This window comes from Lagopus muta, chromosome 29, assembly GCF_023343835.1.
Source record: "Lagopus muta isolate bLagMut1 chromosome 29, bLagMut1 primary, whole genome shotgun sequence".
Classification (NCBI taxonomy): Eukaryota; Metazoa; Chordata; class Aves; order Galliformes; family Phasianidae; genus Lagopus; species Lagopus muta.
The window spans coordinates 1,773,101-1,799,492 of NC_064461.1; the positions used below are offsets into that span (position 1 = coordinate 1,773,101).

The 26,392-nt window shown below is 65.7% G+C and overlaps 6 protein-coding genes across 14 annotated transcripts; 4 read left to right on the forward strand and 2 right to left on the reverse strand.

Annotated features, from left to right (window-relative positions):
• Positions 1-130: 130 nt before the first annotated feature.
• SHC1 (SHC adaptor protein 1) lies at positions 131-16,019 on the forward strand. 8 transcript variants are annotated; one of them, XM_048929024.1, is made up of 14 exons: positions 131-240; positions 901-1,043; positions 11,758-11,919; positions 12,112-12,182; positions 12,572-12,635; positions 12,784-12,903; positions 13,342-13,395; positions 13,526-13,577; positions 13,733-13,859; positions 13,963-14,131; positions 14,328-14,388; positions 14,493-14,654; positions 14,754-15,016; positions 15,169-16,019. In XM_048929024.1, the coding sequence occupies exons 3-14, from the start codon at positions 11,761-11,763 to the stop codon at positions 15,295-15,297; spliced, it is 1,431 nt and encodes a 476-aa protein (XP_048784981.1). In that variant the 5' UTR covers positions 131-240; positions 901-1,043; positions 11,758-11,760; the 3' UTR covers positions 15,298-16,019. The 8 variants fall into 8 exon arrangements, with proteins under 8 accessions (XP_048784981.1, XP_048784982.1, XP_048784980.1 ...); XM_048929021.1 differs by lacking the exons at positions 131-240; positions 901-1,043 and adding exons at positions 6,175-6,271; positions 8,261-8,326; XM_048929025.1 differs by lacking the exons at positions 131-240; positions 901-1,043 and adding an exon at positions 6,103-6,177.
• On the reverse strand, positions 528-4,721 carry FLAD1 (flavin adenine dinucleotide synthetase 1). Of its 2 annotated transcripts, XM_048929017.1 has the most exons (8): positions 4,300-4,721; positions 3,131-3,890; positions 2,646-2,793; positions 2,438-2,536; positions 2,170-2,359; positions 1,739-1,812; positions 962-1,654; positions 532-681 (listed from the first exon to the last, which is right to left on the reverse strand). In XM_048929017.1, the coding sequence occupies exons 1-7, from the start codon at positions 4,429-4,431 to the stop codon at positions 1,519-1,521; spliced, it is 1,539 nt and encodes a 512-aa protein (XP_048784974.1). In that variant the 5' UTR covers positions 4,432-4,721; the 3' UTR covers positions 532-681; positions 962-1,518. The 2 variants fall into 2 exon arrangements, with proteins under 2 accessions (XP_048784973.1, XP_048784974.1); XM_048929016.1 differs by having other exon boundaries at positions 528-681; positions 1,739-2,359.
• CKS1B (CDC28 protein kinase regulatory subunit 1B) lies at positions 4,813-5,953 on the reverse strand. The gene is made up of 3 exons (XM_048929029.1): positions 5,816-5,953; positions 5,197-5,324; positions 4,813-5,117 (listed from the first exon to the last, which is right to left on the reverse strand). The coding sequence occupies exons 1-3, from the start codon at positions 5,872-5,874 to the stop codon at positions 5,065-5,067; spliced, it is 240 nt and encodes a 79-aa protein (XP_048784986.1). The 5' UTR covers positions 5,875-5,953; the 3' UTR covers positions 4,813-5,064.
• On the forward strand, positions 15,769-18,348 carry PYGO2 (pygopus family PHD finger 2). The gene is given in 4 exon segments (XM_048929026.1): positions 15,769-16,498; positions 16,577-16,626; positions 16,719-17,383; positions 17,385-18,348. Coding segments are annotated over 4 exon segments (1,860 nt in total). The 3' UTR covers positions 17,800-18,348.
• Positions 18,349-19,032: 684 nt separating this feature from the next.
• On the forward strand, positions 19,033-22,291 carry PBXIP1 (PBX homeobox interacting protein 1). Its single transcript, XM_048929030.1, is given in 14 exon segments — positions 19,033-19,191; positions 19,376-19,450; positions 19,528-19,630; positions 19,713-19,771; positions 19,848-19,986; positions 20,093-20,308; positions 20,387-20,410; positions 20,480-20,547; positions 20,624-20,746; positions 20,821-20,994; positions 20,996-21,286; positions 21,288-21,713; positions 21,715-21,899; positions 22,054-22,291. Coding segments are annotated over 14 exon segments (2,085 nt in total). The 5' UTR covers positions 19,033-19,047; the 3' UTR covers positions 22,112-22,291.
• A 356-nt stretch (positions 22,292-22,647) lies between these two features.
• PMVK (phosphomevalonate kinase) lies at positions 22,648-25,715 on the forward strand. The gene is made up of 5 exons (XM_048929074.1): positions 22,648-22,751; positions 22,876-22,939; positions 24,128-24,280; positions 24,371-24,500; positions 25,330-25,715. Exons 1-5 carry the CDS (start codon positions 22,663-22,665, stop codon positions 25,464-25,466), a joined length of 573 nt encoding a protein of 190 aa, XP_048785031.1. The 5' UTR covers positions 22,648-22,662; the 3' UTR covers positions 25,467-25,715.
• The last annotated feature ends 677 nt before the right edge of the window (positions 25,716-26,392 follow it).

The window sequence follows — 26,392 nt, forward strand, 5'->3', positions numbered from 1 at the left end:
ACGGGACCCTTATCCCGCGCGGGGCCGCGCTTCCTGCTCCCGACTTCCCGGCGAGATAAGGGCGGCCGCGCCGGCGCCAGGCGTGCGCCACGGACGGGGCTTCCCTGCAGGGATGGAGCCCGCAGCCCCACAGCGGGGCCGGCACGGAGCGATTTGGGCACACGGAGACCCCCGCCATCGACCCCGAGGGTCGCGGTGCCCCGTTGTTCCGTGAGTTGGGCTGCAAACCGGATTCTGGGGGTATGTTTTGCTCTGGCCGCTTCCCGGCGGCGGTGGTGCCGGGCGGGCGCGTGGGGTTGGGGCAGGAAACGGCTTGGAAGTCTCTAAACAAGGGACTGAGTCACAGCAGAGATAACCCAGGGGAGGGGGAAGCAGGGCCGCGGCTCCCAGCACCGCTCCGCGGTCAACAATGGGGCCGGGGACCCCCGGGGGGGGGGGGGGGGGAGGGATGGAGGGTGGGTCTGGGTACGGCAGGGCAGAGACGCAGCAGGTCGAAGTTCTGGGGGTGCACGTGGGCAGGGTGGGGGGACGCTGAGTCCTCGACACACGCAGCCGCTCACACACTGCTCAGGTTTATTGGGGTCGTGGTGCCGGGGGGGCTCAGGGTGGGCCGGGTCCTGGTGCTGGGGGTCCATCGGGTCCAAACCGGGCAGCGCAGAGCCATCGAGGGGCAACAGAGTCCTGGGGAGGGGAGAGAAGCACAGGAAGGGTGAGCAGTCCCAGGGGCACCACAGCCAGGGACCCCTCCTTCACTACGCACCGCCGCTGGGACCCCCACATCACCCCCCACAGACCGGCTCCCACACACCCCCACAGCATCGCAGCTGCACCCTTCCCCCTTCCATCACCACCACATCCAAATCTCTCCCCCTCACCCTGTCGACTTCTTGAACACCGCAGCCGGAACCCCGCACCCCTCACCGCCACCCGGGACCACCGTGACCGGATCCCCACCACTCACCAGCATCCCGGCGGTCCCACCGTGGGGAAGGAGCCGTGCCCTATTCCAGCAGCTCCCGGATGCACCAGCTGCACAGCAGGAGGTAAACGCACTCCCGCAGCACCCGCAGCACCCAGCGGCCGAGCCGCAGCCCCAGGGACGCTTCGCCGGGTGCCGGCAGCGCCACGGCTTGTGCCATCCGCTTCACGGTGCCCGGCGGCCGGGCTGTCGCGGTTCGTAGGAGACGCATGGCAACGGGATCTGAGCGGGGAGGGATCGGCGCGGCCACGCGGAGCCCCGGGCGAGCGCTGGAAATTGCTCCATTCTCTGCGCTTCAAAAGCCGCCACAATGACGCGCACGTGGGGAAGGGGGGGCGGGGGGGAGGCACCGCCTGGGGTCGCTTTTGTTCGGACTCGGCCGCTCTCGTTCCTCCTGCCAGAGCCCCGCAGAGCACCAAAGGAGCGGCGCAGCCGAGCTCGGGCGAGACGCTGAGCGCAGCGGCTTTATTTAGTGCTGTCCCCAGCAGCGGGGATGACACCTGTGGACGCCATCGGTCTCAGCGCGGCTCCCCGAGCTCTCAGCGGCGCGACGTGCGCTCATCCTCCTCGTTTTCCAGCTCGTAGGCGGGTCTGTAGCTCTCTCGGCCGCTGGCGTCGGTGTAGAGCAGCGCTGGGTTCTTCATTGTGTTGGCCATGCTCCCCAGGGAGGTGTAGCTGTGAGGGGACAGCGCGGCTGTGGGAGGGCTGGAAGGCATCGCCCCGTGCTCTGCCCCTCCTCTGCCTGCTCCCCACACTCACCCCTTGTCGTAGAGGATGCAGTAGGGGACAAAGAGCTTGCGCAGGAACTCCCAGATGTCCCTGTATGTCCAGTCCTGTGGGCAGAGTTGGGCAGGGATCGCTGCAGAGGTGGATGCAGTGGCTGCCCCTCGTCTCAGGGAAGGCACTCGGCTCCAGCTCGGCACGTGTGGAGCCCAGCCAGCATCCACTGCCCTCTGCCCAGAGCGCATCCATCCCTCCCTGAGCACGGCAAAAGCCACGGCTGGGCAGGAATGAGCCCCAACCACCGGCAGCAGCAGTGGGTGTCCCCACTGCAGGGCCACAGCTGGGCAACAAGGCCCTAAGGAGAGGAGAACTGGGCAGAGAAGCCCCCGAGGATGAGGATTCACTCCAAACTCACTCCCAAACAAGCAGGAACAGCCCCGTCCCCATCCCAGATGGCAGCAGCATACCAGCAGTGGGTTCACCCGCATGTACTGGGGCCAGTCGGGGTCCGTCATGCACATGGGGGTCAGGGTGCACGAGTAGGGGTCGGTGCGCCGCGTGCCCATCAGGACGGCCTCCAGCTGCGGCTGCTGCTCCTTCAGGGTGAGCAGGGCGTCCCGGATGGAGCCCTCCACCGTGCACAGCTGGATCTTGTACCTGGAGGGCAGGACAGGCAGCTGGCATCGGGGCGGGCCGTGTCGCTTGCGCCCAGCTGGCCCTCAGCGCCCCCCGTACCTCCGCACGGTGGCCTGGATGAACTGCTCCATTTCAGGGAAGGGAGACACGATGCGGATGTAGAGCACCTTCAGCTTCTCCTGCCTCTCCGGGTAGCGCCTGGGGAGAGAGAGCCACCACAGGCAGCCATCAGAGACGCGAGGCAAAGCAGGCAGAGCAGGGCAGAGAGCCCCGAGCAGCCCTGAGGAACCCCAGCGCCCCGCAGTACCTCTCCACGGCAGCGTGGACCAGGTGCAGCAGGGCTGTGCAGTCCTTGCCCCCGTTGAAACCCACGCAGAGCTGCGCTAGGCTGTACCGCTCCAAAGCCTCCTCAATAGTCCTCAGTGCTGCTGCCACCTTCTGTCCCAGAGCCAAGCCTGCTGGGAGGGGACAGTCGATGCCTGCTGGTGCTGGTGCCTGCCCAAGGCCATGCTGCCACGGCTCAGCCCCAAGGCCCAGCTCCTTCCTGCAGTGCCTCACCCTGCGGGCTCATCTCCTCTCCAGGCACAGCCCAGAGCTGCTGCTGGCACTGCGTCCTGAAGCCAAGAGCTCACGTGTCCCTAAAGCACAACCATCCCCCTACCCAGCAAGGGGACGAGTGCCAACCCCAAAGAGAACTCGATGCAAATTCCACACCCGGGCTGCTCTTGCCACTGCCTCGGCCCCTCTGCGTCTGCAGGAGCAGCACAAGGACCCCAGCTGCAGCTGCTGTACCTGACTCAGCCAGGGCATAGACATCAGTGGAAGCCCTCGAGACGCAGTCAGTCACCAACGGCACCACCACGCCAGGCGGCAGCTTCTCCATCAGGAAGCCGTGTGCCTCCTCCAGGTGCTGCTCCGACTCCGAGTCCAGCGTCAGCTTCACACGGTAATAATTGTTGGCCCAGTCCGGGTAGGAACCCAAACTCACGCGGTCCTGAAAGCTGGCGTTGGCCTGATCCAGCACGGGAGCAATCTGCACCTCATCAGCTGCCACGTAGATGGCACGGGAGTGGAAGCAGGTCTGCTCACTGCGGAAAAGATGGCTGAGGCCATCCAGGGCACGTTCCATCAGTGCTGGGATGCCTGGGAAGATGTAGACGTTACGGACGCTGACCAGAGGATACTTGAAGGCACTGCCTGTGAGTCGGTCCGTGCCATAGTTGAGGCGTGAGGACTCAGGGATGCGAGCCAGCTTCATCTCAGGGCACTGCATGTCCGTCTTGCCGAAGAACTTATGCACCAGGGCCACCAGCTCCGGGTGCGGAGCCACCTTCTCCCCAAAAGCTTTGGCCACGGCCTCGAAGGTGACGTCGTCGTGCGTGGGGCCGATGCCCCCCGAGGTCAGCACGAAGGTGAAGCAGGAGGCGAAGGCGGCCACTTCAGCAGCGATGGCGTCCACCTCGTCGGGCACCACGGAGACGCGGGCCACGCGCACACCCAGCGCACGCAGCCGCCGGCACATGAAGAAGGAGTTCGTGTCCTGAGTGTGGCCCTAAGGGGAAGGGCAGCTGTGGTGAGACCAGGCCTGACTGAGGCACGAGCCCAGGCCCAAACTCCAGGTCAGACCCCAGGGCCGACCTCAGGCCTGAACTCCAGGACAAACACCAGGGCAGAGTCCAGGACAGAGCCACAGATCCAAGCCCCAGGCCAGGCTGCAGGCCTGACCCCACACCGGAACCCCAGGCCTGAAGCCCAATCCTGACTCCCAGGCCAGACCCCCAGGCGAGAAAACCAGGCCCAAACATCCGGCCCGACCCCAGGCCCAAACCCCAGGCCAAATCCCAGACCCAAACCCCCGGCCGCAGTCCCTGAGCGCAGCTCTCAGGCCCAGCCCGACTCCAGGCCCGGCCCAGCCCGACTCCAGGCCCGGCACAGCCCCCAGCCGTAGGCCCCACTCTCACCTTGAGGATCTCATCCCCGATAATGATGATCCCGGCGGTGGAGGCGGAGCTGTGCCCGGCCATGGCTCTGCAGGCCACGTTCCGCCGCGCGGTACCGAGCAGAGCCCCCACAACCCGCAGCGCCACCCGCATGAACCCCGCCGAACCGAACCGGTTCCGCCACGCCGCCACCTCCCCGCGCTCCTATTGGTCGGGAGGAACGTACGTCACGAGGCTCTGCGAGCTCTGATTGGTTGAGAGCGGACAGAGCCACTGCTGGGGGCGGTCCTACCGCTCCCCCTTCCCCCATAGCGCCATGGACTCGCCCGGCACACGTGCGCTTCCCCTCCCCCCTTCCCCGCCCCGTTATCCCGGAGCCCTCCCGCCCTATGAACCCTTCCAACACCTTCTCTCCGGTCACAGCTACACCAGAACCACCCGGGGGAGGGAGGGCTGTTCCTGAGCACCGGGAGCTCTTCCTGCCTCCCACCTCCCTCCCTCCCCCCCCAAAGGCAGAACAGCAGCACACAGCAGTTCCCAAATATCCTTTTATTGAAGCTTTTGAGAACCCCGTCCCCACAGCGCGGTGCCCGGAGCTGAGCTGCTGCAGGTGCCCAGATGGCACTGAGTTCATGAGCATCTTAGGGACCCAGTGGCTCTGCCCCAACCGGGAAAGCTCCCAGGAACAGAGGGTGCGAGAGAGGAGGAGAAGAAGGAGGATGATGGTGATGATGAAGGTGCTTTGTAGCCCAGGCAGATGAAGGCTGCAGCCAGCCCAGGGAACGCTCACTTCTCTGGCTTCTTGGGCAGCGGCCGTCGGAAGAGGAGGATGTGTGGCTCTGTGGGGACGTAGCACAGCGTCAGGCTGGGCTGTAGGATGGGAGCTCGCATCCCGTAGGGCAGCCATACGGGACTCACCTGGCTCGTGGATCATGTAGTGCACCCAGCCCTGGCTCTGCTGCACACCCAGGTTCCGCCACTCCGATTCGGACATCAGGTGGGTTTTGGGCACCAGCTTGGCGATGTCTTTGGGCAGCATCACATGCCTGCGGCCGGGGGCTGCTCAGCCGGGGGCACTCTCCCGGTGCACCCCCCTCCCCCCCGCCCACCCTCTTAGGCTCAGATCCCCCTCCCATTCCCAGATCGTTGTTCCTCCCCTTTCCCCCTCAGGCTCAGACCCTTTGCCTCCCCCCACTTCCACCCCACTCCCCTCTTAGGCCCGGACCCGGTACTCCCCACCCCCCCAGATCCAAACCCGGTGCCTCCCCCCCTCATTCCCCTCCCGCTACTCCCCCCCTCCTCCCCTCAGGCCCAAACCTGGTGCACCCCCCCCCAACCCCCTCAGGCCCAAACCCGGTACAGCCCGTCCCCCCCATTCCCCCATCCCAGCCGACCCTTCCATACTAACAACCCCCCCCTCCGTTTCCTGTTGCCGGAAGGACGCCATTACCGGGGACCCCCCTCCCCAACAAACAGCCGTTATCCTCCTCCCCCCCCATCAGACAACGGTTACCGCTCCTCCCCCGCTTCTCCTCACCGGTATTCGAACTCTTCGTCGTCATACTTGTCGGAGTAGTAGATCTGCTTGTGCGCCATGCTGCCCGCGGTCCGCCCCTTTCCCGGCAGCCCCCGCCGCGCCCCTCTCCTCAGCTCCCGGCGGCCGTTGGTTTTTCCCCCCCGCCCCCCTCCCCCCAACGGTGCTTTCAAACACCGCCGCCCCGCGCGCTCATTGGTCCGCTCCGCAAAGGCGGGACGAGCGATTCGGAAGCTGATTGGTCGACGGTCGAGCGGATACGCCCCTTCCGCTCAGGCTCGGGCGCCGCCTTCCGGTGGCCCGCCGGTTCGCGCGTCACGTGACGGGGGCGCGGTGAGGCCGCGGTGGAGGGGCGTGGGCCGGAAGTGAGTGGCGGCGTGGCGGGGGGAGGGCGCTCGGTGCGGGGCGCTGCGGCCGCCGGGACCGGAGGAGACCGGCGCGTAGACCCATGGTGCCCCGGTGAGCGTGCGGGTCGTCCTAGGACGGGTTGGGCCTCATGCGGTGCTGCGGTGCGGCCTGCACGGCCTGCGGGAGCGGCCCGGGCCTTGAGGGGCTGCCGGTGGTTCCGTAGGCCCCGGGCTCGGCGGGGCGGGCCGGGCTTTGAGCTGCTGCGGAGCTTCCGGGGCTGCTGGGCTGAACCCGACCCGCTCGTCCCCACGCACGGTGGGGTGATGGGAGACACCGAGCGGGGAAGCAGTGGCGTCGGGCGGCCCTTTCCCGGTGCTACCGGGGCCGGGCGCTGCCGGTGGTTGTGGGGGAATCGCTGATCGCCTCCGTGCTGCTCGGAGCTCCCGGAGCTCCCGGTGCCATGGTGGGGGTGTGTGTGAGGTCCGTCTGTCGGTGTGTCACCGTTGCCAGTTCCCGGGGCTGGCAGCAACCGGGGAGCTCAGAATGGGGACGGACCGACCCCGATTGGAGCAGAGCACCGGCCGTGCTCGTGTGCAACCTCCCGTGAAGGGACAGAAGGGACAGGTAACCGGGACAGAGCTGGCTGAGGTGGAAGTGCCCCATTCCAGACCATTGTCCTCACACAGCAGCATTGCTGTGTCCGTGTGTCCATCCGGCCTGGGCCGTTCCCAGATCTCCAGGTCACTGGGTGTCCCTCACGGGCTGAGGAAACGTGGCCCCGCTCCTTCCTGTAGGATTAAAGCTGTGCAAAGGGCAGATTTCTCAGTGCTTTGCCCGCTCTGGAGCTCTGCACGGTTCAGCTGAGGCACTGCCACAACAAAGATCGAGGAATGAGCAGCTCTGCAACCACGCCACGGGCTTCTGGAGGATGGGGAGAGCCCAAAGCAGCACCCTTGGGCGTCAGGGGTGCTGAGGAGGCCGTGCTGAGGTCAGGTTGTGGCCCTGCTGACGCTGCAGCCTCACCGTGAGGCCCTGCGCTGCCCTGTGCCTCTCCAGCCTGGCTGTTTTATGGCCGTACACCGTCGCCGTTCAAACCCAGCCCTTTCTCCTCCTGCTGGCTTTTGGCACAGTGCTGTTCTCCTTTCCCTGCCTCTAACCTCGGCCCTAGAGTCCAAAGGGCCTCGTCATTTCTGCGCTTCCTCTGCAGTAAGTGATCTGCAATTGCTGCCTGCCTGGCCCTGCCCAGGACGGGGCTGCGGCGGCCAAACGGCCCCTCTTATCTCACTGCCCCCCGGGCTAATCCCATTAGCGCCCGCCTGGGCTCCGGCGCTGGCTTTGCAGGCCCCAGATAAGAACGTATGATTGCTGCAAGGAAGTAAATCGTGTTTGTTGTCCTGTTCTGCTTGGCTGGCCCGGCCCCAAACGGCTCCGTGGTGAGGGTGGGAGCGGCGCAGGGCTGGCTGGGGAGGGCAGGGGCGCTCATTGTGCTCCTGCTTTGCTCGCTGTGTTTTCCTTTCACCGCTGCCCTTCTCCCAGAGCTTCCTGCCCCTCCTGGCTCTGCTCACGTCTGCCCTTCCGTGGCCCCTTTCCACCGTTCCTTCCTAACACCAGGATCCGTTTCACACGCTCCTATGGCCACATCCTGGCTCCTCCCTGGGGACTTTGTGCGTCCTTTTGCAGTAGGTGCCAGCCTGGGGGGCGGTGTGGGCAGGAGCGGGGCACTCCTCCATGTCTCAGCACTTCCCTCTCCTTTTGTGCCCTCTATTTTTGGGTCCTGACAGCTACAGGACAGAGCATAAACGCTCTGTCTATTTCAGGTCACAGAGTGACTGTAAACGAGGTCCTTTTGCTTCGGGGGCACTGCCAACAGTTGGCTGCCGACACCATTTGCCTGCAGGCAAGATCTGAGCAGAGCCAACCTCATCCCCCCCATCTTGTCCCCGTGCTCCTAGAGCATCCCGGCACCATCCTTCCTATGACAGGGCCGTTGGAGGGAGGTTTCCCCGGGTCTCTCTCTGCCCCCCGTCTGCCTGCGGTCAGTGAGAAGCAGCTCTGCCTGCAGCAGGGCTGGCTAACTCGCTGTTTGTCCCTGAACCGCAGGTCGGGCTGCCAGACCAGAGGGGCTGAATGTTTGTTCCCTGCCCTCCGCCGGCGATGGAGTACGTGGTAAGGCCGGCCAGCGCTCGGGACTTCGGTGGAAGGGCTAGGTGGCTTCGGTGGTGGATCCTGCCTCCCTTCCCCCTTCACCACCGGGGCCCAGCCTCAATTCCAGGCCTCCCCTATTCCAACAAGGCTGCTGGGAAGTTCAGAGAGGTTGCACACAGACGCCGTGTGACGTTGTAGTGGTGTTTAGGGCAAAATCCAGCTCGTGGGCTGGCTCTCGGCCTTTCTCTTTGCTCTCCCCGCCGTGCTGCAGGAGGACAGGGCATGGCAAGGGCTCCATCTCCCCGTGTTGGGATTCGGGGGTCTCCTGCCCTCCGTGTGCCGACAAGCTGCGTACGTGTGGCAGCCCCTGTGCCTGCGTGCGCCTCGCCGTGACTTCTTGCCAAACCGCTCGTGTGTTCCAGCTCTCTGACTCAGCTCCTGCTTTGTGTTTCCTGGGAGGACGGCAGGGCTGCGAGCAGAGCCTGGGGAAACGCAGGATCCTCCAAAGCAGAGCGCTGGGCACAGCTTTTAATGTGCTGTGCTGCATCCCCACTCTGCTCCTCATCCCCTGGGCTGTGCACGAGGTCACCTGGAAGCACGCAGTGTCCCCCTGTCCTGCACATAAGCAGGGTCTGGCCGAGCCCTGGCTTCCAGTTGTGAGGAGCTGCTCTGCTGCAGGGCTGGGAGCGTTTTGCCAGCCGGTCTGGTGAGAGGAAAGGCTGCTGGGTGCTGCTCGGGGGCTGCAGGACTCGATTCCGTGGGGCTGCGCACGTCTCGGTTTGCCTTCGGTGCTCTGTGGCCCCTGGGCAGGAGGCTGTGATTCCTGAGGTGGGCTTTGGGGCTGTGGCAGTTGGGTCTGGGAGCAATGAGCTGCCGATGCTGGTGGGGATGTGAGTGCGCTGTCTGGCCTCGGCCTCGATGCCGGAGGTTCTGATAAAATCAAGAGTTCTTCTGTATGGTAGAAAGGGAAATTTGTGAGAAGCTGGCACAGCTTGGGGCGCTGCGTGTGCCGGGAATTGCTGCTCCCTGCCCTGCTGCCTGTCTGGGCTGGGTCAAAAAGACCCTTTGCCCCTTTTCCAGCTCTCCTCAAGCAGCAGCCAGCCCCTGTTTGCAGACGCCTGCAGCCTTTCTGCAGTGGGTACTGTGCCAGGTGGGACCCCCAGCCCCACATCCGCAAGCCAGTCGGGTCCCTGGGGGCAAACCCCGCTGCCTTGAGCCTCCCTGACGCCGCCCAGCAGAGCAGGGCTGGCGGGTCCCTGCTTCCTGGCTCCCCGGCCCCGGGTTTCCTGCCTTTCTTCGGAGCCATCTTGCTGCAGGCCATGGGAAGGTCATGGCACTGAGCGGCCGCGGGGCCCCCGGGGGGGACGGAGCGCTTGGTGGGACGGCTCATGCGGCACCGAGGTGGGGGCTGGCGGGCTGTGGGACCCGCTGGCATCAGAGCCCCGCACCGTGCGGGATCCCAGCTATTCCAGGCTGTTCCCTGCCTCCGTTTCCCTGTCTCTGGGGCTGCGTGCCGACGGTTGGGAAGCAGGACGGCAGGTTTCGCTCCTGTGCTGGGGCTGAGCGGGGTGAGCGCTTCCCTTGGGCTGGATTTCTCTGGTTTCAGCTCGGTGGAGGAGTGCCCTGGTCCATACAGAGGGCGCCTGGTGTGGGTCAGAGGGACCCGGAGACCCCGGGGGGGGGAAAGGGGGGGGGGGAAGAGGAGAATCATGAAACAGCTTGGGTTGGAAGGGGCTTTAAAGACCGTCTTATTCCAACGCCGAGAGGCTGGAGGGGGATTTCTGAGCTCCCCCATTGGCGTGCCGGTTTGCGTCAGGTAGGGAAGAAGGGGCAGAGGGCAGACTTGCCCCGGTGCCCCCCCACCACAAAACGGGGCTTTTGCCCAGCTCTGGAAATGGGGCAGATTTGCCCTGGCGCCAGCCGCACGCTCTGGCTTTTCCCCAGCTCCCGCTGGCTCCACCTGTGACCTTGATTTTTCTGCTCCAGATCCTCGCTGGGTCCCCACCCCTCCTTACGAGCCCCTCCTGCGCTGCCTCCCCATCCCCGCAGAGCAGAGCACAGCCGGCTCCTCCGCCTGTGAGTCAGCACAGCCCTTCCGATCAGCGGCAGCCCCTTCTCTCCTCCGGGAGGAGCCGGCGTGCGGGAAGCGGCAGCCATCGGCGGCTCCGTGCCGCAGCCCCGCGCTGAGCCCGGCTTCTCCCTCGCTGCGCCCACCTGTATCCTCCTCCCGGCTGTCTTCCTCCTCCTCTGCCAGCCTGGAGCCGAGCTGGACGTCCCTGCATCCCGAGGCTTGCTGGCATCGCGTTTCCCCCCGGCTTCAGCCGCCGCTCCCCCCGGCGATCCCGGAGAGCCAACGGCAGCTGCCCGCCGCCGGCACGTGGCTCGCGTAGCGCCGGCCGCCACAGAAGGACCTTGTTTGCTCCTGGACCGTGCTCTGAGCAGGGCTGGGCTGGGCTCGGATGTGCTCTGTGGCTGCCTTGTCTCAGGGCTTTAAATATTCATGCTTTTGATTTCCTCTGAGCTGCTGGCAACCGCTTGCGAGCGCAGGGGCCAGAGCGAGCCGGCAGGGGCGGAGGGGCAGCGCTTCGGGACCTCGTCTGTGGGGCACGGGGAGCTGTGCTGAGCCCCTGCTGAAGACAATGGGATTCGTCGTGGGTCCGGTTCAGGAGCGGCGTGGGGCAGTGAGGCTTGAGGACCTCCCAGCTGCGTGCTGAGCCCCCTCGCCGGCCGCTCCGTGCGGCCCCGGGCTGTAACCACAGCCTCGCTTCCTCCCCTCTGCACCCGGAGCGGGGGTTGCTCTCCATCCGCCCGGATTGCTGACGCTGGTTGCTATCGATCGGCTTTTGACGGCGTGGAGCTGGGCAGCCCCTGCTGCGCGTTCTCCTCGTGAGCCATGCGGGGCTGCTGGGCACCGGGCACGGAGCTCGGCCTCGATCGGAGCCTGGGGGAGGATTCCAGGAGGCTGTAGGCGCTCAGACGCTCCGTGGGGTCGCAGTGAGGGGTGGGCATGCGCCAGCCCTTCTCGCCTCTCTCTCTCCGCGATGGATCTCCTGCAGAAGAGCAAATACAGCCACCTGAGGAACGAGTCTGTCTCCTCCCTGGAGGAGGCGGTGGGAGCCTTGGGGACCCCGGCGTCCCCGGTGGAATCCCTTGCAGGCACGCGGTCTCTGCCTGGCTCCCTGTCGTCCTCCTCCCTCAGCCCCATGCTGCCTCTCGGGGAGCTCTCATCCGAGTCAGAGGACAGCCCCACCACCCTCTGCTCTTTCTTCCCCAAAATGGCCAACCTGAAGCTCTCGAACCCCGCCAACCTGCTCAGCCTACGGGGCTCATCGGCTGGCAGCCTCAAAGATGCCGGGAGCTCGGGGCAACCCGTCCTCACCGGGACGCTCACACCGGCACCGGGGGGAACAACCGGCCCAGACTCAGCAGGACCTGTCACTGTCTGTTCCCAGGATATGAACAAGCTGAGCTGTGCCAAGAGGACGCGGGTGGAAGGCGGCCAGCTGGGTGGTGATGAATGGACCCGCCACGGCAGCTTTGTCAATAAGCCCACGCGTGGCTGGCTGCACCCGGATGACAAGGTCATGGGTCCTGGGGTCTCCTACCACGTCAGGGTGAGTGCTGGGGCATCTCTGAGGGGTGGGAGTGGGTTTTGGGGCTGGGGGGGGCTCCTGGTGTGCTTGTGGAGATGAACACCGCAGTGTGGGCTTGGTGGGGACCTGTCCTCTCCTTGCTTGCGGGCTGCGTGGGGAGGTGGGGGAGTAAAACCGAGCCAAGCCCAGTGCTGACCCTGCTCTCCTCCACAGTACATGGGCTGCGTAGAAGTCCTTCAGTCCATGAGGGCTTTGGATTTCAACACCAGGACTCAGGTCACCAGGTGAGCCCCAGGGCTGTGCTGGGGGCTTGGGGATGCTGGGCTGGGTGCGGAGGTGGAAGCAGGCTGTGTGCAGCCATGGAGGAAGCTGCCTGGAGATCGATGAGCCTGTCAATGAGCTTGGTCAGGCAGGAAGCACTCCTGCAGCTGCATCAAATATTAACAGCTTCTTCTTCCCCTGTCCCTGCCGGGTCTGGGAGTCAGCCTGCACTGCCTGAGGGCTTCCCTTTTGTTTCTTGCTTAACCCTGTCCCTTCTGCATTGGTCCCCGTGTCTTCTGCCCAGCAGCGCCCCATAATCGTGGCACTGATAGCAGAGCTTTGTCCCTGTGCTGGTGCAGGAGGGGGACAACGGGGGGACCCCCAGGTTGACACCTTGCTTTGCTCCCTGCAGGGAGGCCATTGGCCTGGTGTGCGAAGCTGTGCCCGGTGCCAAGGGAGCAGTGAGGAGGAGGAAGGTGAGGCTGGGCCTGGGGAGCTGCTGGTGGGAGCGTTTTAAGGCTGAATCTCAATGCAACCAGCAGTGCTCAGGGGCTCTGATTGCCCCCGTGGTTCAGCTGGAGTGGTGGTGGAGATGAGTTGCTCAACGCTGCCGTTTTCCCCCAGCCCTGCGGCCGCTCTCTGAACTCCATCCTGGGCAAAAGCAACCTGAAGTTCGCCGGCATGCCCATCACCCTGACCATCTCCACCAGCAGCCTCAACCTCATGGCCTCTGACTGCAAGCAGGTGAGAGCGGGGAGCTGCTGGGGGCTGCATTGCTGACTTGAAACGAGCAGGGATCTGTGCATCCCCTCCAGGCCCTGCTGGGGTTGTTCCCATTCTCCTCGGGGATGTGTGGGTGCCTGTGTTTCCTGCTGAGTGCTCCTCTCCCGGTCCAGAATGTCCCACCCCACCCATTCCTGGTGGCAAAGGGATCTGAGCAATAACCCTGAATGCCTTTTGGGATCTGTCCCTTGAGACCTTGAGACTTCCCCGGCCTTGGAGGTCTCTTAGTTTTGAGCCAGGTCTCAGTAGCTCTTCTGGTGTCTCAGCCCTTCTTCTGGTTGCCTGTGGCTCGTAGCCAGGGCTCCTGGAGCTTGTAATCCCCACACTGGGCCAGTCCCAGGGCAAGTGTGCCAGGCTGGGCACTGAGGAGCTGCACCTAACAGTGCTTCTGTCTTGCAGATCATTGCCAACCATCACATGCAGTCCATCTCCTTCGCTTCTGGAGGCGACCCGGTGAGTACAGAGGTTCCCCATCTGCACATCCTACGCTGTGCTGGGGATCAGAGCCTCTCCTGCCTTCTCCCCACAGTCTCAGGCTCTGTGCTCGCCAGCAGCCCTGGCTCACCACCACCCTCTCCCACAGGACACAGCTGAATACGTTGCCTACGTTGCCAAAGACCCCGTCAACCAGAGAGGTGAGGCTGGAATTGCAAGAGCTCCATTCTGGGGAAGATTTGGTGCAGCACAGTGGGATTTGGGCCCCTGCAGGGAATCTCTGGGGTGCACAGGATGGGATCAAGGGGTGCAGGATTTGACTCTGAGCTTCCCTGCTCTCATCTTCCCTTCCCAGCCTGCCATATCCTGGAGTGCCCTGAGGGCTTGGCCCAGGATGTCATCAGCACAATTGGGCAAGCCTTCGAGCTGCGCTTCAAGCAGTACCTGAAGAACCCCCCAAAGCTGGTGACACCTCATGACAGGTAAGGGAAGGGAGAGACAGGGGGTGCCCGAGGTCTCTTAGTGCTGGGAAGGGACGCAGCCCTGGCTGCTGTCAGCTGTTCAGCTGTGCTGCGCCCCCCCCAGGATGGCAGGGTTTGATGGCTCAGCCTGGGATGAGGAAGAGGAGGAGCCTGCCCCAGATCACCAGTACTACAACGACTTCCCCGGCAAGGAGCCTCCTATCGGTGGGGTCGTGGACATGCGGCTGCGGGATGGGGCTGCGCAGACCCCCAATCACCTGGGGGCCACGCTGGTAAGACGCTCAGCACGTCTCTGCAGGGAGCTGCTGGGGAGGTTCTGCTATACAGGGGAGATGCAAGGACCCCAACGGGGCTGTGGGCTGCACAGAATCCACGCCACGCTTCTGTCCAGCACCTCTGGCAGCTCAGCCTGGGGATTTGGGGAGGGCTGAGAGTGCAGCATTGGGCTGATGGTGTGCCTCTCTGCAGCCTGTTGGCCAGACGTCTGGTGGGGAATTTGACCCCCGGAAGCAGCACGGTCCCGCTCAAGGTAATGTGATGGATGTGGCTGTCCCCATGTGCTTTCCTGGTCCCAAAGTGCTCCAGCAGCAAGCCCTGGTGCCGGAGCACTGCTGACCACGGCTCTCTTTGCAGCAGGAAGAGAGAAATACCCACCTGCAGCATCCGGCCGCACGGATCTGTTTGATGACCCATCTTATGTGAACGTGCAGAACGTGGACAAGACACGCCAAGCAGCAGCTGCAGGCAGCCCTGCAACAGCCAACGGCAGCGCGCAGCGAGATCTCTTCGACATGAGTGAGTGGGACAGCAGCTGTGGTCGTTCCCAGGCTGTGCAGTCCGTCCTGGATGCGTGGGGCTGTGTGATGGACCCCCTTCCTCTCTCTTCTCCTGCAGAGCCATTCGAAGATGCCCTGCGTGCCCCTCAGTCGGCGCCCGTGAGCGTTCCGCCTGCCCAGGTTGTGGCTTCCATGGAGGAGCAGCTGAGGAGGGAGCCTTGGTACCACAGGAAGATGAACCGCAAGGAGGCTGAGAAACTGCTGAAGGTGAACGGAGATTTCCTGGTGAGGGAGAGCACCACCACCCCCGGGCAGTACGTGCTGACCGGCCTGCAGGGTGGGCAGCCCAAGCATCTGCTGCTCGTTGACCCCGAAGGAGTGGTGAGTCCCCATAACCCCAAAGCCTGGGGGTCACACATCTCCCCATCGCTACCCCACCTTGGGGACACCTTTGGGCTGGTTTAGAGGCCTGGCAGAGCATGGAGGGAACTCCTGGGGATATCAGCAGCCTTCTGAGTTCCCTATCCTTCCAGGTCCGGACAAAAGATCACCGTTTTGAGAGCGTCAGTCACCTCATCAGCTACCATATGGACAATCACCTGCCCATCATCTCAGCTGGCAGCGAGATGTGCCTGCAGCAGCCGGTGGAGAGGAGACTGTGAGCTCCTGGGGGCCTCGGTGCGCTCCCCCCCAGCCCTGCTTCCCACCCTGGGGAGCACTTGGACTCAGCCGGGGCTGAACGTGGACTGCCTTGGGGATGGGCCTCACCCTCCCCCCACCACACGAAGCTGGCGGCCCTGGGCTTCGGGCAGCGTGGTGTGAGCTGCCTGCGGGGCCGGGGGCTGGTGGTGCCAAAGCCCCCTCCTCCTCTCCTCCCAGCTCCAGCCTTCGCACAGCTGCTCCGCTCGTACCAAATCCCGCCCCCATACGGTGTCACCGCTGGGGCACGAGCCCGGGGCCGGGCCCTGCTCCAGCCTGCTTGGAACTGGGGGTGGCCGGGCTTCGTCCGGTGAGCAGCACCAGCCCCGGGGGTGGGGGTGGGGGGTTGGGGGCTCACCCAGGGCTGGGCCCTGCGCTCTGCTCCCCAAGCACAAGGCCCGGCCGGCCGCGCACCGAATGTACCCGATCACTTTATGTGTAACTGTGCCTTGACCCCGCAGGTCCCACACATATATGCAATGCAGCCGGGCAGGGGGCGAGGGCTGACAGCTCCCGCGTGCCCTCCGGGTCCCGCCAAGCCCCTTCTCGGGCACCTCTCTTTCTGCCGGAGCTGGCCGGGCCCCACTGCATGCACCTCGACCCCCCGAAGCCAAAGCGCAGCCCTGCCCCGGCCCCGCTATAACCAAAGGATCCGGCGGTTCGTATTAAAGTTGGTATTTCTTTACGCTGCGGCTGCTGTGTTGGGGCTGAGGCTGGGTGGCGGCCGTGCACCCCTTCGGGCTTCGCACGTGGTTCCTTCCGCCCCTCTCCGAGCCGCCATCATCGCTCCTTCCATCCCCTGCGCCCCTTCCTGCGCTTCCTTCCTTCCTTCCTTTCCCCCCCGCTCCTGCGGGCGCTGCCCGTGGTTCCTCCCACGCCGCGCACGTGGTTCGCCCCACGCCCCGCCCCTCGCGCAGCGATTGGTCTCGGAGCAACTTCCTGTCTCGGAGACACTTCCGGTCCCGGCGCAACTTCCGCTTCCGGCGCGCCGTGCGAAGGAGCCGCGGCGGGGCCATGGCGCCGCGCCGGCTGTGAGGGCCATGGCGGCCCCGCACGGAGAGAAGCTGGAGGGAGGCGTCCCGGCCCCGCCGCCCCCGCCGGGGCCCCCGCACCCCGCGGGCAGCGCCGCCGTCGGCGGGCCCGGCCGGAAGCAGGGGAAGGCAGGTGAGCGCGGGCGGCGGGAGCGGGCGGGCCGGGCCGGCGGAGGCCCCGGACCTGACTCGGCCCCGCATCTCCCCGTAGGTCTGCAGATGAAAAGCCCCGAGAAGAAGCGGCGGAAATCCAACACGCAGGTACGGGCGGGCGAGAGGACCGCCGGCTCCGGGCCGCCCCCGCCGCGGGCGGTACCGGGAGCGCGGCCCTGACCGGCGCCGTTTCCCCGCAGGGCCCGGCATACTCCCACCTGTCGGAGTTCGCCCCGCCGCCCACCCCTATGGTGGATCATTTGGTGGCCTCCAACCCCTTCGAGGATGACTTCGGGGCCCCCAAGGTGGGGGCTGCGGCCGCTCCTTTCCTGGGCAGCCCCGTACCGTTCGGCGGCTTCCGAATGCAGGGCGGGGGAATGGCGCCTCAGGTCCCCCCCGGGTACGGAGGGGGCCCGCAGCCCATGCGGCGGCAGCCGCCCCCCTTCGCCCCCGGGCAGATGGGTCCGGCTTTCGGCATGCCCCCCCAGAACCCCGGCTACGTCCAGCCCGGGGGGATGAGCTTCCCCGGGCAGCCTTTCAACCAGCCCCCCCTCGGACAGAACTTCAGCCCTCCCACAGGGCAGCTCATGCAGGGGCCCGTCGGGGGCTTTGGGCCCATGATGTCCCCCACCATGGGGCAGCCTCCCAGGGGGGACATGGGCCCCGGCCCTGCCCTGAACCCCCCTGGCGGGCCAGCCATGGCGCAGCGCTTCAGCCAGCCCAGCAACCTCTTTGGACAGTCCCCCATGCAGCGCCCCGGCCAGAACATCCCCCCCCTCCCCCCTAACGCCAGCCCTTTCCCCGGGGCAGACCCCGGCTTCCCCGCTGGCGGAGAGGAGGGGGGCAAAAACCTGAACCCCCCCACCCAGCACCTTCCCTCCAGAGCAGCACTCGGGCTCCCCGGCTGCCGTTAACGGGGCGCAGCCCAGCTTTGCCCCCACCAGCACCGGCCGTGGGGGAGGCACTCCTGAAGCCAACAGCCTCCCACCCCCCAGCAAGGCAGCTGCCGGCTCGGGGCACCAACCCCCCCCCGGCCTGGTGTACCCGTGTGGGGCTTGCCGTAACGAGGTGAACGACGACCAGGATGCCATCCTGTGCGAGGCTTCCTGCCAGAAATGGTTCCACCGGGAGTGCACGGGGATGACGGAGAACGCCTACGGGCTGCTCACCACCGAGGCCTCCGCCGTCTGGGCCTGTGACTTCTGCCTGAAGACCAAGGAGATCCAATCTGTGTACGTCCGCGAGGGCATGGGACAGCTGGTGGCTGCCAACGACGGCTGATGCCCCACCGACCCCCACGTTGTACAGAACCCCGCGCTGTTTTAGGACCAAACCCCCTTTTGTAGCCGTCGGACCCGCGAGCGCAGGATGGCACCTGGTGATGCTCCCCACCGCTGTGGACTCTGGCTGTGCAGCACCGGGCTGGGGCTGTGGGGGTCTCCACGGTGGCCCAGCCTTCCCCGTGCCCCCGGGGTGGGCTCTGTGCGACGCCCAGGCCCGCTGTTCCCCCCTTCCCCCCTTTCAGATCCGGTCTCCGCCTCCCTGAGCTCGCTGCGGTTTCGCTCCCCCCCATCCCCCCCCCGCCCCGATTTTAGCAGAACGGTAATGGAAACTTTTGTATCGTCGCTATAAAACTCTCAAACCGCCGTTGTCCGTGTCTCCGTCCGCTGCCTTCCGCTCCCTCCGCCCCACTTCTGCCGTTGCCCGCCCCTTCGGGCCGTCGCTGCCATTGGCTGCGCTCATCACGTGCGCTCCCCGTCCCGAGGGCGGTGACCGGGACCGGGAGAAAGTTACGGAGCGGGACCGCGTCCGGCTGCGCCTCGGAGCGCCTCCAGGTACCGCCCGCCCCAGCATCGTTCCGTTCTATATTCCTCTTCGTCTCGTCGGTGCCGCTTCGCCCCGAGCTTCCCCGCTTCCCGTTCGTCTCTCCCATCCCGGCCGCTTCCCACCGAGCTCCGGCCCGATGCGTTCCGTCCCTTCCCGGCCCCGGGATTGACACCGGAGCGCTTCCCGGAACATCACCGACGATGGCCGCGAGATTTCACCGAGCAGCGCTCGGGCCGGACCCTCACCGGAACCCCCCCACCCCCAATACACACACAGACCCCTTCCCCCCCCCCCCTCGGCCGTTTTGGGGAGGTGCTGTACCGAAAGGAAGAGGGGCTCCGTGCCCCCCTCGCCCCCCGGTGCGTTGCTCTGAGTGTCGGTGCCGCCGCTTCCTTCCTGCGGGGCCCCGCGCACCTGCCGGGCGGCATCACCAAGGCTAAAAATACCGCGGTGGTAACCGGGGGGGGGGGGGCGAGGGGGCGGGCCGGACGGGGGGGGGGGGGGGATAACAGGGCTGGGGGCGCGCTTCAGCGCTTCCTGTAGCGCGCTCCCGACCGCATCCAGCCCCGTCCCCCCCTTTCGCCCCACGGGGATTTTTCTCCCCCCGGTACCGGGGCTCTGAGCGCCGCTGGGTCCGCGCTGCTCCGGGGGGGGGGCGGGGAGGGTCGGGGCGGAGGCGGTGCCTCCACAGCTGTGCGGGGAATGTGCAGAATCCGCGGGCACCGCCATCGCCCCGTGCCCGATCCCGACTCGCTGCCGGTACCGGAGCGGGAGGGGAAAAGCGCGGCCTGGGCTGAACCCGCTGTTACCGGGGAAGGGGGGATCCCGGGGGTCCCGACGCAGCCGGTGTGGGGATCGCGGCGCTGTCACCCGTTGCCCTTTGCTCTGAGTTCATCAACTCGTTTTGCCAGGCAAATCAACCCAGAGGGGGGCACGGGGTGAGGTCGGGCCGTCCGTGTGTCTGTTTTATCTGTTTATGTGGCTGTCCGTCCCCGTGTCCATCTGTCCATCCACGTCCGTCTCTTCCCAGGGGGGACCCGCAGCCATGGCGCAGAAATCGGACTCCCGAGACTCGGATAACAGCTGGGTGCTGACGGGCACTGAGGTGAGGGGCGTCGGGCCGGGGGGGGGGGTAAAGGGGGGGGGGGGTCGGGGGTCCCAATGGCCGCCTGTTATCCCCAGGGGCTGCCTGTGGACACGGTGGGGCCGGAGCGGGATTCAGCCTCCCAAGATGACGAGAACGAAGAGGAAGGGGAGGAGGAAGGCGACCCGGATGCCGGCACAGGCACGTGGGGAGGGGGCAGTGCTGAGGTCCCCGGTACCGGGCTGGGTTCTTCTGCTCACCTCCGGCCTCTGCCCCTCCGCAGCTGACGGCACTGAGGATGGAGCCGCGTCCCTGGGTGAAAAACAGCATCCTGAGGTCGGGGTAAGTCGAGGGGGGGACGGTGGGGGCGGGGGGTGGCAGCGTGGGGAATGCGCGACCCCAACCCTTGTGTTCCCAGGATGCAGAGGAACGCTCGGATCCCGATGCCGGCACAGAACTCCCTCCATCCGGCCCTACAGAGCTCAGCACCGCGGGGAGCTGGGAGGAGGAAAAGCACAACGCTGAGCCCAGAGCGCGTGCTGAGGGCTGCACAGCAGGTCAGCAGATCGAGTCTGTGGGCACCGAGCAGCAGATTCAGTCTGTGGGCACCGAGCAGCAGATCCAGTCTGTGGGCTCCCCTCACAGCTCTTCATCCCTCCCCAGGGCCGCTGCTGGAGGAGGGGAGCTGCACCAGCAGTGATGACGACGTGGAGGGGCTGAGGCGACGGCAGGTCCATCAGCCCCGTGCTGGGACCCCCCCTCCTGCCCCCATCCCACGCCGTGTGCTGCAAGATGAAGGCAACGAGGAGGGGCTCAGTGCCAACAAACTGCTGCTGGGAGCGCTGGCGTTGGTGGCTGTGGCTCTGCTGATCGTCACTGGTGAGTCGGGTGGTGCCGGGGTCAGGGTGGGGTGTGCAGGTGGAGGTCACCATTGCTGTCTCTTTCTCTCCTCTCCAGGTGGTTTCTACGACACGGCAGATGGTGAGCAGGGAGGGCTGTGAGCAGGGCTGGGCGCCGCGTGCTCGATGTCAGCGTGTGGTTCCTCCCCAGGTCCTGCGGATGTGATGAGCCACGATGCAACAGACGTGGAGCAGGAAGCTGTGCCCGACAACGGCAGCGTAAGGAGCGGGGCTGCAAAGGGGCTGCCGCATCCTCAGCACCCCCAGGGCCGCATCCCACCCCTTCTGCCCCCAGGATTCCCCACAGAAGCCCCCCCTGGATGGTGGGGACATGCGCAGCATGCAGTCCATGAGCGTGCTGCTGGACCGCCTGGCCAAGGAGAACCAGGACATCCGCCTGATGCAGGCTGAGCTGCAGGTGGGTGCGCAGCACTGTGCCCCCCAGGGCCACCACCCTTTGCCATTCCCTGACCCCCCCCACCTCTCCCCCAGACCCACAAGGAGGAGCTGCAGGCGCTGCTGCAACAAAGCGAAGGTGCAGCAGCAGCAGCTGGGAAGCAGCAGCAGAGTTTGGCCAAGGAGAACGCCGAGCTCCGTGCAGCGCTGCAGCGTGAGGCTGAGGCACTGGGGGCTGCACGCGCTGAGTTGCAACGCCTGCAGGCCCGGGGGGGGTCCCAGTGACCCCCAGCCCCACAAGGAGCAGCCTCACGGTCCCAGTTCTGCAGTGCATGAGGAGGGGGCCCAGCATGAGGCACGGCACCGTGGGCTGTTGGAGTCGGTGCAGCACGAGCTGGCAGCTGCCCTGCAGCGAGCGCAGGGTGCGGGGGGGCTGGAGGGGCTCAGAGAGGAGCTGATGGAGCTGGAGGAGCGCCTGAGCCGGGAGCTGGGGGGATCCGAGGGGGCTGAGGCGTTCCCTGGGCATTGGAAAAAGGGGTTCAAGGCAGAAAAGAAGGAGAGGGGGGTGGCACAAGAGGGACGGCCACCGCGAGCGGGGCAAAGCCCACGGCAAGGAGCATCACGGCAAGGAGCATCATGGCAAGGAGCACCACGGCAAGGAGCACCACGGCAAGGAGCACCACGGCAAGGAGCATCATGGCAAGGAGCATCACGGCAAGGAGCATCACGGCAAGGAGCATCACGGCAAGGAGCCCCGGCCCCACAGGGAGCACAGAGAGGGCAAATCTGGGGGGAAGTGGTCCCGTGGCCCCCAGGAACTGCCCCCCCTCAGCCATTCCCGAGCCCCCCAGGGCTGCTCAGGGGTGACCGACTGCGCTCACAAAGAGGGCCGCGAGGCGCTGGGGGCTGCGCTGGAGCCCGTGCAGAAGTCGCAGTTCCTGCAGTTGCTGGAGGGCTTCATGGGGAGGCTGGGCTGGGGGGGGCATTTCAGGGGGGGTGGCGGCGCGGTTGGACGGAGCCTTTGGGGCCGATGGGGTTTTCGCTCACGACCGGCGGCGCTTCGTGGACTTCGTGGAGGAGGTGGAGGAGATGCTGGAGGACGTGGCGCGGCGCGAGCGCGGCGATGAGGAGGCGGCCGACGGCTTCGAGGAGTTCGTGCTGCAGCACTATGCTGGGTGAGTGGGGTGGGGGGAAGGAGAAGTGACCCCCGCACCTCCAGGACCCCCCCCCTCCTCCTCTAGGACCCCCCCCCCTTCCTCCAGGACACCCTCCCCTCCAGGACACCCCCCTCCTCCACGTCCCCCCCCTCACCCCCCTTTTCTATTGCAGCTCTGTTGGGAAGGAGCGTGGCCGCAAATCCTGGAGGCAGCACGGAGGTGGCAGATAGAGCCATGAGGGGGGGTCCCTGCTGACCCCCTCCCACCACCGCCATGGGCTGTGTTTTGGGGGTCCAAGGGCTGCCGTGTGTGGCCCCCCCCTCCCTCCTTCCCCCCCCACTCTCCCCGATTGATGCACTGTGTGATGCTGCTGCACTGCTGTAGATGCAATAAAGTCACCGCTGGGCTGAGCTGTGCCTGGTGGGAGGGGGGGAAAAATGGCTGGTGGGGGGGGGGGGGGGATGTCGAGGGTGTTGTGAGGGAAATGGGGATGTTGGATGGTGGGGAAGGGGATGGTGGGGGGCTCCGGGCTGAATGGGGGGCAGGGAGGGTGTGGGAGTGGCGGTGATCCCCGGACTTGCAGTGCGAACCGCCCACCAGCAGGGGGCGATACTACGCGGTGAGGGCGGAGCAAATCTTTAGCCCCGCCCCCCGGCCGGGCCGTACCACTGCGTACCTACGGGGCGGGGGGGAGCGAGGCGGGGCGGGGCGGGGCGGTTTCTTCCCCGCGCATTGGACCGGAGCGGGGCGGGTCCGGGTGGCGCGGGGGGGTGGGGCGGGGATGGGGATGGAGGAGCCCCGTGTCGTGCTGCTGCTGAGCGGCAAAAGGAAATCGGGGAAAGATTTCGTGGCGGCGGAGATCCAGAAGCGGTACCGGGGATTGGGGGGGGGGAGAGGATGAGGGGGGTGATGGGTACCGGGATACCGGGGGGATTTGAGGGCGGGGAGGGGGGGGGAGGGTACCGTCGTAGTGCCGCTGATCGCTCGTCTGTAGGTTGGGCCCCGACGTGTGCACCGTGCTGCGCCTGTCCGCACCGCTGAAGGAGCGATACGCGCAGGTACGGCTGTGCCACGTGGGGCCGGGCCGCGTCCGCTGCGGGCTGCTGCACCCACCGTGCCGCGCCGCTGCCGTGGTCTGCCGTGCCGTGATCTGCCGTGCTGTGCCATGTTCTGTGCCATGCCGTGCCGTGCCATGATCTGCTGTGCCATGTTCTGTGCCATGCTGTGCCGTGCCATGATCTGCTGTGCCATGTTCTGTGCCATGCTGTGCCGTGCCATGTTCTCTGCCATGCTGTGCCATGCCACGATCTACCAAGTTTTGCTATGTTCTGTGTCATATCATGCCATGATCTGCTGTGCTGTGCTGTGTTGAGCTGTGCTGCACCGATCTGCCATGCTGTGCCATGCCATGATCTCCCGTGCTCTGCTATGTTCTGTGCCATGCTGTGCCATGCCATGCCATGATCTCCCATGCTCTGCTATGTTCTGTGCCATGCTGGACTGTGCCATGCCATGATCTCCCGTGCTCTGCTATGTTCTGTGCCATGCTGTGCTGTGCCATGATCTCCCATGCTCTGCTATGTTCTGTGCCATGCTGGGCCATGCCGTGATGTACCATGCTATGCTGTGCTATGCCATGCCACGCCATGATCTACCACGCTGTATGGAGTTCTGTGCCATGCCCTGTGCCGTGCCACGCTGTGCCATGATCTGCTGTGCCATGCTGTGCTGTGCCATGGTCTCCCGTGCTCTCCTATGTTCTGTGCCACGCTGGACTGTGTCATGATCTCCCATGCTGTACTGCACCATGCCATGATCTCCTGCACTGTGCCATGCCATGCCATGGTCTCCCATGCTCTGCTATGTTCTGTGCCATGCTGTGCCGTGCCATGCCATGGCCTCCCATGCTCTGCTGTGTTGTGCTTTGCCATGCTGTGCTGTGCCATGATCTCCCATGCTGTGCCATGCCATTACCTCCCATGCTCTGCTATGTTCTGTGCCATGCTGTGCTGTGCCATGCCATGATCTCCTGCACTGTGCCATGCCATGGTCTCCCATGCTCTGCTATGTTCTGTGCCATGCCACGCCATGGTCTCCCATGCTCTGCTATGTTCTGTGCCATACCACACCATGGCCTCCCATGCTCTGCTATGTTGTGCCGTGCCGAGCCGTGTCACACTGTGTGCCCCACACCGTTCCCTACCCCACACCGTTACCTGTGCCCCTCTCAAACCCTCTCCCTTCAGGAGCATGGCCTGGATTTCCAGCGGCTCCTGGATGCCAGCGCCTACAAGGAGCAGTACCGGCAGGACATGATCCGCTGGGGCGAGGAGAAGCGCCGCGCCGACCCCGGGTTCTTCTGCCGCACCGCGGTGCAGGGCGCAGCACAGCTGGTGTGGGTGAGCAGGGATGGGCATGGGGGGCTCGGGGAAGGGGGGGGGGGGGGGGGGGGGGCTCGGGGTGGGCGCTGAGGCTGGGGGTGCGTGCAGGTGGTGAGTGACACGCGGCGCCTCTCGGATGTGGAATGGTTCCGGGATGCCTACGGGGACGCGGTGCTGACCGTGCGCGTGACGGCCACCGAGGAGACGAGGAGGAGGAGGAGTTGGGTCTTCGTGGCGGGTGAGCGAGAGCTGCTTCTCGCTGTGCGCCGGAGCCACTGGCAGGGCTGGCGCCGTGGTGCCCTGTGGCATGGATGTTCCCTGTGCCCTCTGCCATCCCATCCCTATAGCCATCCCCTGGCCCTATAGCCGTCCCCTGTTCCCTATAGCTGTCCCCTATCCCCACTGCCATCCCCTGTCCCTATAGCTGTCCCCTGTCCCTATAGTTGTCCCCTGTCCCCTCTGCATCTCTTGTCCCTATAGCCATCCCCTGTCCCCTCTGCCATCCCATCTCTATAGCCATCCCCTGGCCCTATAGCCGTCCCCTGTTCCCTATAGCTGGCCCCTTTCCTATCCCCTCTGCCATCCCATCCCTATAGCCATCCCCTGGCCCTACAGCTGTCCCCTGTCCCCTCTGCATCTCCTGTCCCTATAGCCGTCCCCTGTCCCTATAGCTGTCCCCTATCCCCACTGCCATCCCCTGTCCCTATAGCCGTCCCCTGTCCCTATAGTTGTCCCCTGTCCCCTCTACATCTCCTGTCCCTATAGCCATCCTCTACCCCCACTGCAGTCCCCTGTCCCTATATCCATCCCATCCCCTCTGCCATCCCCTATCCCCACTGCCATCCCCTGTCCCTATAGCAGTCCCCTATCCCCTCTGCTATCCCCCATCCCTATAGCTGTCCCCTGCTGCCATCTGTTCCCACTGCCATTCCTGGTCCCCATCGCTGTCCCCCGTTCCCACACCCACCCCTGGCTGCAGGACCCACAGTTTCTGCATAAAGCCCAGCAGTGCAGAGCAGAAGATGGGGGGATCCTGACCCCATTCTGGGGGCTCTGCTCCTCCCCAGGGGTGGACGACGCCGAGTCTGAGTGCGGCCTGGACCAGGGGGTGACCTTCGATTGGGTGATCGCCAACGATGGGGACGGGGCAGCCCTGGGTGCGCAGCTGGAGGCACTGCTGCAGGAGGTCCGCAGCCACCTGTAGCCACGGGATGGGGATGGAAATGGTGTGGGGACCTCATCTACCCCGGGGGCTTCACCCTTGTGGGGTCTCATGGTGCTGGGGAAGGTAGAGACCCCCCCACCCCCACCCTTCCGAAGGACTTCCATCTGCAGAGGCTGCGCCCTCCTGCAGGACTGGGGCTTGCTGCTGCTCAGGGATCCTCAACCACAGCATGGGGACGGTGCTCAGTGTCCTCCCCCCCTCCACCCCCCCCCGGGGTGCCTCCAAATAAAGCTCTGACGCTGAATAACGCGTGGGGTCCGCATCTCCTTCCCGCTGGGTGGGGAGGGGGTCAGCTCTGCCCTTCTATGGAGCTTTCCACCCGGGATGGAGGGGGGGGGGGGGGGGGGTAAGGTGCATTTAATTCCCGCATCCCGGAGCCGGGTGCCCGCTGGTGTGCTGTCGTACGTTTCCTACCGCGGATTAATCGCGTCCGAAGCAAACAGCCCCTGTCCTGATGCTGCGTGCATCCATCCGGGCTCCTGCAGCGGCTGGGCACCGCTCCGGGTTTGGGGGAACAGGGACCCTTTGGGGTCTGCAGAGGGCACAGCGGGGGGATGTGGGGCTGTGGGGAGCCAGCTTGACTCCGTGTCCGTCCCCCCCCCCCCCATCATTACTGTGCCCCCATCCCCGCATAGAGCAGGGGGTGACCCGACCCCATCCGGTCTCCACCGGTTCCAGCTGCTGCCGTAATCCCCAACCTCTGCTCGGTGCCCTAAGGAGATTACCGAGCGCTGTAGGGCGGCAGCTGGCGGGGCGGATCCCGGGGGCCATAGGGTCCCCCCTACGGGGGCAACGCGGCCCCCGGTGCCCGTCCCGGAGCCCCCCGTAGCGGGGCAGCCCCCGTTGGAAGGCGGTCACCGGGAGGAGCGGCCGCACCCGCGGGCATCGCCCGGTCCCCGCCGCTC